The sequence below is a fragment of the Triplophysa dalaica genome, chromosome 8 (genome assembly GCF_015846415.1).
Source record: "Triplophysa dalaica isolate WHDGS20190420 chromosome 8, ASM1584641v1, whole genome shotgun sequence".
Taxonomy (NCBI): Eukaryota; Metazoa; Chordata; class Actinopteri; order Cypriniformes; family Nemacheilidae; genus Triplophysa; species Triplophysa dalaica.
Window position 1 is genome coordinate 3,777,031 of NC_079549.1, and position 12,561 is coordinate 3,789,591.

Genomic DNA, 12,561 nt, shown 5'->3' on the forward strand with positions numbered 1-12,561 from the left:
CCATAATCACAGATGCATATCACCTCTTCATCCTAATTGATAATTACTGGTGTGTTAATTCGCAGGAATCTATCATCACGCATGCAGGTACAGTTGTATCGGGGGCGGTGATATGAATATAAATGGGAAATGTTAACAGTGTACTGAAGGACATTTGCACAGTTTTTTAATTATCCATGCAGACATCAAAAAAGACAAACAGGAGCTCATTGTTTCAAATGCATATTTATTGAAAATGTGTTATATAAAGTTTATACATAGTGTTAATGTATGCAGTCATACTACGTAAATCGTTTTCTTTTGTAAATGCTACATATATGTGTTCGACATGATAATTGCATAACTAGAGTCAATAATACTTCTCCTGTTACCTAAACTCTGAAGGCAGTGAGAGCCTTTTGTACCAAACAATGTAAAAATATTAAAGAGACAGTTCACCCATAAAAAATCATTTATGTCATTGGTTATTCACCCTCATTCAAACCCTGTATGATTCTTTCTTCTGAAGTACACAAAAGTAGATATTTTGAGAATGGATGTGTCCATATAATGGAAGTCAATAGAGGCCAATATTGTAAGGTTACCGACATTTTTCAAAATATCTTCTTCGTGTTCGCAGAAGAAAGAAACTCATGACATGAGAGCGAGTAAACGATGCATCAATTTTCATTTTCGGGCAAACTATCCCTTAAAACAGGAGTGAAATAATATCAAAAAAGTACATGAATATCTTAATACTAAAACTGGAGTACAAAACTGTAGTGGCAACCCTTTCCCGCAAACCTACAGTGCGATTCCCTAAAACTATTACATTTTTTTAAGGTTAAAAAGTCTGACAGCCCATCCTGGATGTTTAATTGTGCCAGACTGGGTGTGGCTTCAGGTGGGCACGGTTAATGGGGGTAAATATCTTCCCCTCTCTCATCCTTCCTCTGTGTCAGAGGTTCTTCGGAGCCTCCTTTCCTCTTCCTGACAAACAAGCTCGTTCTCTTCATCTTTCTGTTTACATAACGTCACACGCAGGACGGTTCCGAGCACAATGTCGCATTGTGCCGTTTTAACAAAACACTTCTTGAAGTATTATTATGGAAGCGTGATGATTATTTACTTATAAAGTGACATTTAACATTCAAGTCTGCCGTTTGCAGAGTCACAAAGTGATTGGTGGCCATCTGGAGTCAAAGAGTGACATCACAGATCAGCCTCTAACATAACTATTGAACATAACTACTGTACCGCAATACTTTGATTGTCCAAACCTTAGAGAGTGGGACACCATTCGTTCTTAAGATGTCAACACACACACAGACGCACACATTAAATTGATTCTTTTAAATCTTAAACAAAGTGGAGCTGGAGAACGTATTAATGAGTGGCTGTAAGACGTAGCTTTGTCCAGCAAACAGAGTATACGATCCAGCAAAATTGCTAATAAAAACATGTAAATGCCTGTTTGTATTCACACGATTGGCACAGTGGTGCTTGCTTCATAAACACTGTACACACAAATCGAGACGAAACGTTTAAACAGCTGCCGTCATTGGGTTTTTCTGTCTCGGGTCCGAGTGCCGCGTCTCTCCGTACGCGTAGCGCTCCGGACTGGTGTTGCGGTAGCCTCCGCGGTTCATGGTGTCGTACCGAGGAGCTCTGGGAGGAACGGTGGGAGAAGGGGGTACGTCCTGCCGAAGCGGACCCCTCTGCTGTGGAGGAGGGTGATAGAACCCCGAGTCCACCCGGGGGTCCACCGGGCGAGGGTAGCTGGGGTGGTAGCCTGGCTGGGGGTAGTGTGCGGGGTCCCTGTGAGCAGCCCACGGTTGCAGTGGATACTCATTAGCTTCTGGTGGTCTCCTGCAAGACATGTGAAGGAAGCTCAGTTAAGATCTGGAAAGACAAGGTGCATGGTGAAAAATGAAACTTGACAAACTAATGAAAAACTAAACTGATCACATTATCAGTGTTTGGTGGCGACTCGAGCCGAGGCAAACATGACACGAGTGAACCTGTAACACAAACATTTCAACGCTTCCTGTCTCGAACACGTACAAAGTCTGGGACAGGCAATGACATGCGGTCAGGGTCCCTGGAGACGTTAATAAGGAGGCAGACAGTTGGCCATCTCTGGTTTCCCCACACTGGCCGATTAAGCTATAATCTCCGCTGTAAGGCGAGATGCTGCACGCTATTCCATCATAGATCGCATTTCCGGCTCATGTGCTGCTGTGCCCTGAATGCACAGTTCCAGGGGCTTTAGCTGGCAGTTATATTACACCTCAACTGAGCAAGACAAAACCAGACAGAGGGTTCATCGTCTTTCGCTGAATCAGCGGTCCCGCCTCCCATTCCCCTCATACCTCAATCCAGTATCAGTAACACGCCCGGCATGCCACATGTCCTAAGGAGCTCGTTCTGTTTGACTTTCCGGACCATCCCTATAAAATTATTTACATGTAGGACATGTCCGCAAACAAGCTTCCAGACTGCAGTATCAATTAGCTGACACTGTATGTGCTTCGCACGTATCGTGTTACCCGCCAGGTGTGGAAAACATCTTTCTCAAAGCCCTCGACTGGAAATGCTCTCTCGCTTGTCTTGAACACAAAAAGGAGGGTTTCCTGAAGACCTGGAGGGCAGGAAGACAAGCATTCCAAAATCATCTCGCCAAAGCCGTGACCACCCAACCAGCAAGACGGTTGGCGTCTGGTCACACACACTCCCTGATAACCTCTTCTTCTTCTTCCTTAGCCAACAACATCATTTGTTGAGGCCCCTGTGACGTCACAGGCTTTGATACGATGTGTGCGTCTTTGAAGGCCAAAATCATCATTGCCACTGGAGATTATCTGCATGCACCTGGTTCTGCCAGCCTGTCCTCAAACCCATCAACCATTAATCTTTCCAACTCTCAAACGTATCGTCCTCTCACAGGCTAATAAAAAGCCCAAAGCATTTACACCTCTCTTTTGGTTTGGCCCTGTTCTTGATGCTGAACCCTCAATGGGACGATAAAACACAAGAGGCCTGGATAGGTAAAAAAGATCCGCTGTAAATACACCAACAGCTGGAGGAAGTAACTGGACTGGAAACCATTACTGTACTTTAGCAACCCCCTCTTCACTTTTCAACCCCGCATGTCTTCCCTTGTAAAAGAGGAGCTGGGAAACCAAGTGAGACTTCATGTTGTTTGGAACAAGATGTAGTGTACGGATCAAGGAGTATTGAAACATTCAGTCAATTCTTGTTCTTTAGTATTTCACTGAAGTGAATGTAATATTCGGTGTGTGAAATCCTGATTTTTCCAACTAAATACGCTGGAGTGGTATGCGGCCCATTGGGACGGATTTCTCTCCTGGTTAAAAGACTCCATGCAACTGGTTTTGCGGCTCAGTTGGGAATTGGAAGACATTCCTGATTTGCAGTTATTTAAATGGTTTTTGTGGACTCGACAGCTGGGAACAGCTGCTTTGAGCACCAATGGACCTTAGTCGGAGGAGATAGCGGATTTAATGACACGAATGAAAATGAGGCAGTTAGCGATGGAAGTACAGTCTGTTAAATGTGTTGTAGTTTTGTGTACCGCGTGCCGATCACTGAGATGATGAAACATTTAAATGCCTTTCAACCGTGTGGAATTTTTACACGTTTACTTGATTAAAGGAGCAGTTCACCAAAAAATGATATTTGTGTATAATTTACCTGATGCCAATGTCCAATGTATGACTTCCTTTTTTCAGTTAGACACAAACTATTTTGTCATTTTACTTTAAGATGTAATCTCAAGATGTAAGATTTTCTTATTAAGCATTTTCGTCTTGTTTTCTCGTACAAATATATATATATTTTATCAAAATAGATTTACTTGACAGCAAAGGTGACCAAAGATATTTAATATTGTTTTATAAACTAAAATATTTGAATGAGGATTATTCTTAAAACATGCTAAAATAAAACAACTCTGCCAATGATATAATAATGATATGTTTAAAAGAAGCAAATCAAGCAAAAAAACTCTTTCAATAGGGTAATAAAAATTTGTTATATATAATAGTTGTATCTTGATTTAAGAATTTTAATATACTTATACTAGAAAACAAGACACTACAAAAATGCTCAGTACTTTGTTTTGTAGTGTTGCATATTATCTTACGTAAGACTCAAAATATTGAAGATCCTCCCAAAACATACAAATCATTAAAGTAATACAATTGACTTCAGTGGGATTCTTCTGAAGGGTCTTGTGACTAGTTGCTTAGGATGTTTCTTTCAAGGGACATGCAAGACCCAATAAAATCCAAAGTTACCCCTGTGTTGCCACATTTAAAATCAGCACTCGGACATGCTTGCATTGGCTTCAATATCACAAAATAAGCTCAAAATATTACCCTCACAAACCTATAGTTTTGTTACAGAAGACACTGCAGTTGTTTGGAGTACTTTATTGACGACTGTGTGTGCTTTTTGCAGCTTCACCTTTTATAGTCCCACAAGAAGATGACATGCTGGGGCCGGTTGCACCAGCTGGACATACACCCGGACGTAAGACAAGTCTGGACGTAAAATGCGCCTTAAGTCCTGAGTAGAATTTGTACCTGTTGCACCACCAAGCCGTAGCGTACGTCTGAGACATAATCTTACGTCAGAGATAGCCATAAGTGAAAATACTTGCCGTTTTTCCGTGGAGAAATAAAAAGTTTTACAGTATTTTCTCAATAATACAATAAAGATAATGTTGTGTCTGACCATCTGCATTTCACGAAGATAGATATTTTTTTAAGGGACGTTATTTAGAGTGAAATATAATAGAATGGGATGAAATAATGGAGAATGAGCTGCACTTACAATTTTTTTCCACTGGACGAGTTACACTCTATATTCTAATTAAAATAACCTAACTCAAATATATTTTTACAGTAAATTTCTCATTTCATACTGTACAGTCTAAAGATAAGTTTGGAAGTGATGTCGAGAATTTATTTGTAATGGATTCAGTTTCCATAGCCTACTCTCTGTCCTATTTAAATCATTTAAACCATTGACTGAATATCTTCTGACAGACGTCTTCTTACTTTACTTCTTCCTATTTCGTTATTGCATTTGCACTTACTTAAGTATTTTTCTAGTTTTTAAAGCAAGTTTTTACTGAATTTTTTATTTTCTTTTATCTTCTAGTTATTGTTCCTCTTTAACATTTAATCCTTGGAGGCAGTAAGAAAATGCAGTAGAATGTGTCCGCAGGGACGTGCATCGTCTAAACTGTGTGTAGCTGCGCCTGGTCGTAGTTTAAGATAGAAATATCTTTCACAAGTCTGAACATAGTTAAGCCCGTTGTTGGCCTTACACCCAACTTTTTTAGCATCCAGCTGGTGCAACCAGCCCCCTGGTATTTTAATATAAAATTATTCGTTTGTGTTCAACTAATAAAAGAAAGCCATATACATCTGGAATTTCAAAATGGCGAGTAAATTATGAAATATTTTTTTGGTGAACAACGCCTGTAAGACCCAAAGAGTAGAAAAAGCCATTAAAAGCGCACACAGGCACTCTATTGTTAAACTACCACATACTTAAACAATTATAAAGATATATAGAGCTATTGTGAATGATTATGGCATAAATGATGGGAGGGTCAGAACTGAACCATTGCTTGGGGCAAAAACACCAGTGAAAGTGACAAAAATTCCCCAGATATTGAAAAAGAAAAAATGTTGTTAATTTATGGGTCTGTGCCTCTGCACACACTTGTGACCTGTAGCTGTCAGATATCTGTATTCAATGTCCCAGTGGTGACTGTTGTTCAATGTGCGGCTATGAAGTGCTTTATCACAGAAACAAATAAAACCTAAAAAAGTCTGAAAACACAGAAGGTGATGAAAAAATTCATCATTTAAAAACTGTTCAGTTGTAACACCACAAACAGTTATACAAAACAACACTTATTTTTTTATTGGTATATTTTTATTAGTTTATATAACTTTAGTTATTTATTTATAAGACAATCATACAATTAATCGCGACTATTCACATAAAGAATTAAAGTTTGTGTTTACATAATATATGTTTGTGTGCTGTGCATATTAATCTTGTATTTATAAACACATACACATGCACGCATATATTAATTGAAAATATAAAAACTAAAAAACATGTATATACAGTTAATGATTGATATATATAAATAACTACATGTAAATATTTCCTAAATATTTCCTTAAAGTGTATATATATATGTATATGTGTTTATATATTTAAAAAAAATTTGCACAGCACACAGACATATATTATCTAAACACAAACTTTTATTCTGGATGCGATTAATCACGATGAATAATTTGACAGCCCTATTTATTTAATGTATTAAATGTTATTTCATTTATGAATTTTTTTAAAACATCCCATTTTTATTGTGTCCTTACATCTTACATTATTTACAGTCATTGTGTAGCACATATTGTATGAATATGATAAACTGAAAATGATCGTATAAAAACAAAATAATTCCAATACAGTTATTACCTCTTAATTTAAAACTAATAATTTTTGACAAAACTATAATGGTATGATCCTTTTAATATCCCACATTTTATATTCCACATCATTCCAACAGCAACATCAAATTGGTAAAAATGAATCTATCCTTCTTAGCCGGATGAACATCGAGCTATATTAAAAATCTGCCTCTAGGTCTCCATCACACGTCCTCAACTGTTTAACCATTACTTTCGAATGACAATGACAGTCATAAAGCCGCATTATACACAGAGACGCCTTTAGTCTCTCAAGCTCCTCACATCATGAAGTTGAACCACAAAATAAGAGACTTCTGTCTTCGTTTCAGCTTCCTAACCAAGTTAAATACTTATGAAACTCTGCGCTAACAAAGTTTCCCTCCACAAATGAGATTTCATTATCAACTCAGTGACTCCTTAACCATGAAAAAAACAAACAAAGAGCAATACAGTATACGGTGAGAAACAATGAATGATAAACAGCCATCCGTCACCACAGAGGGATAAAAACAGAAGGTGTTCATCTGAAAACCCAGATGCTCCTCAAACCTTCATCCTGGAACATCAACTCCAAAATGTGATTGGTGAACGTGTGTTGTCTGTGTTTTCCTCGTGAACCGTCATGTTGTGTTGCACGTGAAGCTCTTCGCCCGAGGAGTTTGTCTGACAATCATTTTTGAGACACGTTCCAACCAAACATCCGAAGGATCCGGGAAAACGCGAATGTTTTGATGTCTCTGTCTGTCCAGACATGAACATCGTGCCGTGTTTTTGACATTAGGTCAGAGCTTGTCTCCCATAGTGCACCTGGCTGCAAAAGTGACACCGCGGAGCATCTGAGGGCAGGGCTGTTTATTCAGCTGCCCCCGGGAACCGCGCACCTTACCCTCACACATACACAAACACGTGCCCTACTGACCTCTGACAGTCATATAACACCAGTTAGGATCCCACTGAGAGGGCGGGATTATTTAGTTAGAATTCCAGACTTTTATTGGAAGCGGAGAATCAAAGCAAACTTTTAAATCAAATGCATGTGTTAAAGGGATGACGTATCTCAAATTAAAGATATTTCGAGATATGTCACAGTGGTAATGCGTCCATACAATGGAAGTCAATGGGGGCCGATGTTGTTTGGTGGCAAACGTTCTTCAAAATATCTTCTTTTGCGAAAGTTCTACATGTTGGAAATGACATGAGGGCGAATTAACGATTTTTTACTTTTTGCCTGAACTTTCCCTTTAAGAACTTTCTGTGAGAAATTAGCAATTAGCATAAGCATTGCTTTTTATGTGATAGAATGTTAATACACCCGCGACTGACGTTTCGCTGATAGTTTTAACAAAAGACATGTGAAAATGAGCAACTCGACAAACCTCGATAAAACCTCGACAAACGGGCGTCTGTGGGCATGTGTGAGGACTGTGTGAAAGGTATGCGACGGGAGTTACAAGCCTTCAAAGATGAGTCAGTCGGTTAAGTGCTTTCGCCCTTGTTGTGGATGCGAGGTCTGAAATAGATCTGTAGGTTTTCTGCCGCGCAGACTGACTCTCGGGCTGAGTATGCCAAGGTTCGACACCTCTTAAGAATAATACCTCCCGCTCAGCCACGAGAAGCGGTGCCAAATGCCCAGCTTTTCCAAAACCTCCGAGTGAATTCTGTGCGCTGAATGAGTAATGATTGACCGCATTTGCTGGCTCGAATGAAACCATCAAAAAATTTCCGCCTGCTTCATTTAATCATTAGCGTAATATTCTCCATCTGCTACCTGCCCGGCGCGGTAATGGACGCTGGGGCTGAATGGCGCTAAATGAGGTTTGCGCTGCAGAAGTCACGCTTGCGTGCCTGGCCCTGTTATTGGACGCGGGTCGGTTGGGGCGGGAGCGCACGGTTCAGAGCTTGTCGGACACATATGAGCTCACCTGCGGGAGATGCTGGACGGCAATCAGCCATCAGGGGTGAACTCCTAAATGAGCCGTGATTTTAACACGTCAGCGTCAATTTACATTTACAGAGGAATTTCAGCCTGGAAGCAGTGAACGGGATTTTATGAATGCGAGTGCAGAGAGCACAATTTGAAAAACAATGCCATGAAAGAAGGGGAGAGAAAGAAAAAGAGAAACTGGAAAAACAAAGAAGAGAAAGTGAGAAATTGGAGGACGGGGTTAGGAGGTCCAGCCTAGCACAGATGGTGGGTGTCGGTTGCCAGGGCAACATTGAACAGGCAGAACAATAAAAAAATATGGCATTATTTCAGAGCTCTGATCAAATGTAACCTTCTTCCCTCATCACGAGTGCTTTTCTGGCACCTTCGGCTTAGAAGCTGACAGCTCGCTGGCTAATCTATAAGATATGAGGACAATTTACTGACAATTACACAAACTGTTTCGAATGTCTTTTTAAGCTCTCTTAAAGTTCATGAAAGCAGATTTTCAACTCATTTAGACTGTGAGTACAGGCTAGGAGGTCATCCAACGCAGAAACCTGTATGTTAAAGGAATAGTTCGCCTAAATTGTTCCAAATACACATTTCTTTCTTCCACAAAACACATTTTTCAACAATGCACTGCTCAAGTCATGCAATTACAATTCATAAGCACTGGTTTAAAACTTCAAAAGCGGCATACATGTATCACACAAGTATTATTAAAGTAGCTTTATGATGAGGAGCATTTAAATCATTATTCATTTAATCTGCAGTGAGCTGTTAACTGCTCTGGCATTTCACTCGGGTTAACTGGGTCATGTGACTGAAACGGGTCTCATCGTGTACGCTTGAAGTTGATTTTTTTTTTTTGAACCAAGATAATTCTGGGTAAATATATTCAATTGTTTAATTACAAAACAATTTAAAGATTGTTTTAAAAAGCATCTCAGGGTGAGACCTTAAGAAACTGGTTGTAAAAAATGCATAGAAAACTTTTTTTTGGACTACTTGAGAAATGCTTACATATATCAAAGTTTTGATTTATTTTGGATATTTAAAGTTATAATTATCGGTTATTATGTCAACCCTTCAGACAAAAACCAAAGTACCATGTCCAAAACACAGATTTATACACATGGTTACAAAGGGAATCATATTGGTATTAATGGACACTAAAATGGTGTCTATTGATGTTGGGATGGGATTCAATTCAATTTACAGAAATGATTCTCTCTTCTGTTTGTTTACACATAAGGTCACTCTGTATTTTGCAAATATAGCTCATTGTAATGAAAATGTAGCCATTTGATGAATTAAAATATTAATATTACTTATACAAATAAAAAAGTACTCTGCTGAAAAAAAACATAGAAACCATTTAAGAAATGGGATTTGGGCTTTTAATGGGATTTGTATTGGTTTTAATGGAAAATGTAATGGTTATGTGGGTCAGAATTGGTAATTTGCTTTTTCTACTTTTCATTGCATACTTTTTTACTTTTCATTTTAAATATGACTTTTATTTCTACTTTTGCTATTGCTACTCAACCCACCTTAGTATGTGATAGGTTCTATTGGCGGGGTGTTAGTTGACGGGATAAAATAGATTACCATTAAATTCTACGGGAATAATGCCCAAAAACACACAAAAAAATTGTTTTTAATGGCTTTATTGGAAAAAGCTAATTGTTCATAATGGTATTTAAATAGAAACAATAAGAATTTCTGTGTAGTTTCTTTAGTTATTTTTCAGCTGGGACTATACTGTATGTTATTTGATAGTTTTTAAGAGTTGAACAATGTGAAAAAATGAGGGAAAATTGACTTTAATGAACGATTTGTTCATGACTCTCGATTAGTTTCTGTCTCTCAAACGTCTTGGTTACGTATGTAACCTCAGTTCCCTGATGGAGGGAACGAGACGTTGTGTCGAGAACGACAGATGGGGTTCGCCCTTGAGAACCAATCAACTCTGACTACTATAGAAAAGGCCAATGAAATTTGGCGAATGCAATTTGCATGCCGGGCTCCGCCCCCGGAAATCCGGTATAAAAGGAGGCCGGCGTGCAGCATTCACTTACCTTTGTTCTGAAGAGCCTGAGACCTCTCAAACTGCAGCAGAATACGATACGTGTTCGTGGCATAAGGGACACAACGTCTCGTTCCCTCCATCAGGGAACTGAGGTTACATACGTAACCAAGACGTTCCCTTTCTGTCGGTCTCTCGACGTTGTGTCGAGAACGACAGATGGGGTTGCCTATGGAAAACGCCACAACGCTGTATCGCGTCACAATCTCTAGCGAAGCGACGGTAACAAGCCTGGGCGTGTCATCTCGAAGCTTTCGTGAGACTGTAACCTTCCAGTGTGGTGGTCGGGGGGTTCCAGAGCTTTCTTGGAGAAAGATGGGTACAGCCCTGACCGGTAACTTTCACGGACGGGGCCTTAGCTCTCTATAGGCGAGAGGCCGTCCAGATCAGTTTACACCGGGTAAGCGCGACTCTTAATCAGAGAAGCGCTACAGAGGCCACCTCCTACCCGTGGGGAGGAATATGGTGGATATAGGTATGGTCTCGTCCTTGGAGGAGAACGCATGGAACGTGCGGACTGAGTAGTTAACCGCGAGGTGGAGGCCCACCTGGGGAAGCTCATGGGTTACCAGGAGTGGGAACCATTCTCATGAGGATACATCAGACGGAACAGCCCACGGAGGGGGTGTTACAGACGTCCGGTAGCACTAGGTCCGGTTAGAGCTATCTGTGATAGCTCACATGGTTTCCCGGCCTAAGGGGGAAGGCTGCTCTGCCCAGCCAGCCCCCAGGGGGTGCTTGTTTGGTGATGGATGGAATGCCTATTCTTAACCAGTGTCTGGGTAAGAAGGGAGGCTGGTGAGGTACCAGTTTCTTAGCGATGTGTTCGGGTAAGAAGAAAAGGTAAATAGCACACTGACCCAACCTGTTAGAGGGTGGAAAGGTGCTTTCGCAGGCATACGCCCCCCCGGATGCCAGTCCTACATGTCGCCACGCAGGACGTGGGCTGACACCGGGTTTACGCGAAGGTTGTTAACCCTTGCGAAGGTGTTTGGGCATAGCCCAACCCGCAGCTCTACAGATGTCTGCTAGAGAGGCGCTTCTGCCAGTGTCCAGGAGGTGGCTAAACTCCGTGTGGAGTGAGCCCTCACTGCCAATGGGCATGGGAGATTCTGAGATCGGAATGCCGTCGTAACGGCGTCCACGACCCAGTGCGCCAGCCTCTGTTTGGAGACAGCCTTCCCCTTCTGCTGTCCTCCAACAGACACGGAGCTGGTCAGAGCTTCAGAGCTCTGCGTGCGGTCCAGTACGTACTGGACACAACACTAATCGGGTTGGGTCTTCCTCCCCTATGGGGAGCGCCTGCAAGTTCACCACTTGGCCCCGGAGGGAGTAGTGGGAACTTCTTGGGCACGCATCCGGGCCTGGGTCTCAAGATAACGTGAGAGTTTCCAGGGCCGAGTTTAAGGCAATCCAGGGACACGGAGGATGCTCGGTGGTCCCCTACCCTCTTGAAGGAAGTGAGCGCCGTCAGGAGGGCCGTCTTACTCTATGAGGAAGATCGGAACCTCCGAGGGGCTCTTTGGGGGGCCCTGAGGCTCCCCAGGACCACTTAGGGTCCCAAGAGGGTATGGAGCGGAGATGAGGCGGATTCCGCCCTCTCGCTGCTTAGGAACCTGGTGACCAGGTCGTGTTGCCCTAGAAACTTTCCACCGACTGAGTCGTGATGAGTGGCAATAGCGACTACATACACTTTCAGTGTGGAAGGGAGATGTTAGTCTCCAGTCTCGTGAGGAGGGGAACACAATCCTGATCAAGCACCTCAGTGGGTCTTTCTCGTTGAGAAAGACACCAGGACGAGAAGAGGCACCGTCTAGAGGCGTGTAACCGCCTAGTAGATGGGGCCCTAGCCTGGGTGATGGTCTCAGCCGTATAGGGGGAGTAGCCATCTTAGGATCTTCTCGTCCCGTCTAGAGACCAGACATGGGTGTTCCAGAGGTCTGATCTGGGATGCCAGAACGTGTCCTTCCCCTGAGAGAGCAGGTCCTCTGTCAGGGGAATGGTTCAGGGGGAGTCGCTATCCAGAGCATCGGCTCTGAGGC

The 12,561-nt window shown here is 41.7% G+C and overlaps 1 protein-coding gene across 4 annotated transcripts in view; it reads right to left on the minus strand.

Moving 5' to 3' along the window:
• Nucleotides 1-209: 209 nt before the first annotated feature.
• The window catches only part of pard3bb (par-3 family cell polarity regulator beta b), a 303,484-nt gene continuing 291,132 nt past the window's right edge, over nucleotides 210-12,561 (minus strand). For all 4 annotated transcript variants that reach the window (XM_056755104.1, XM_056755105.1, XM_056755103.1 and 1 more), the window contains one exon: nucleotides 210-1,848. In XM_056755104.1, the coding sequence (XP_056611082.1) occupies nucleotides 1,524-1,848 (325 nt within the window). In that variant the 3' untranslated portion in view covers nucleotides 210-1,523. The remainder of the gene's footprint in view (nucleotides 1,849-12,561) is intronic.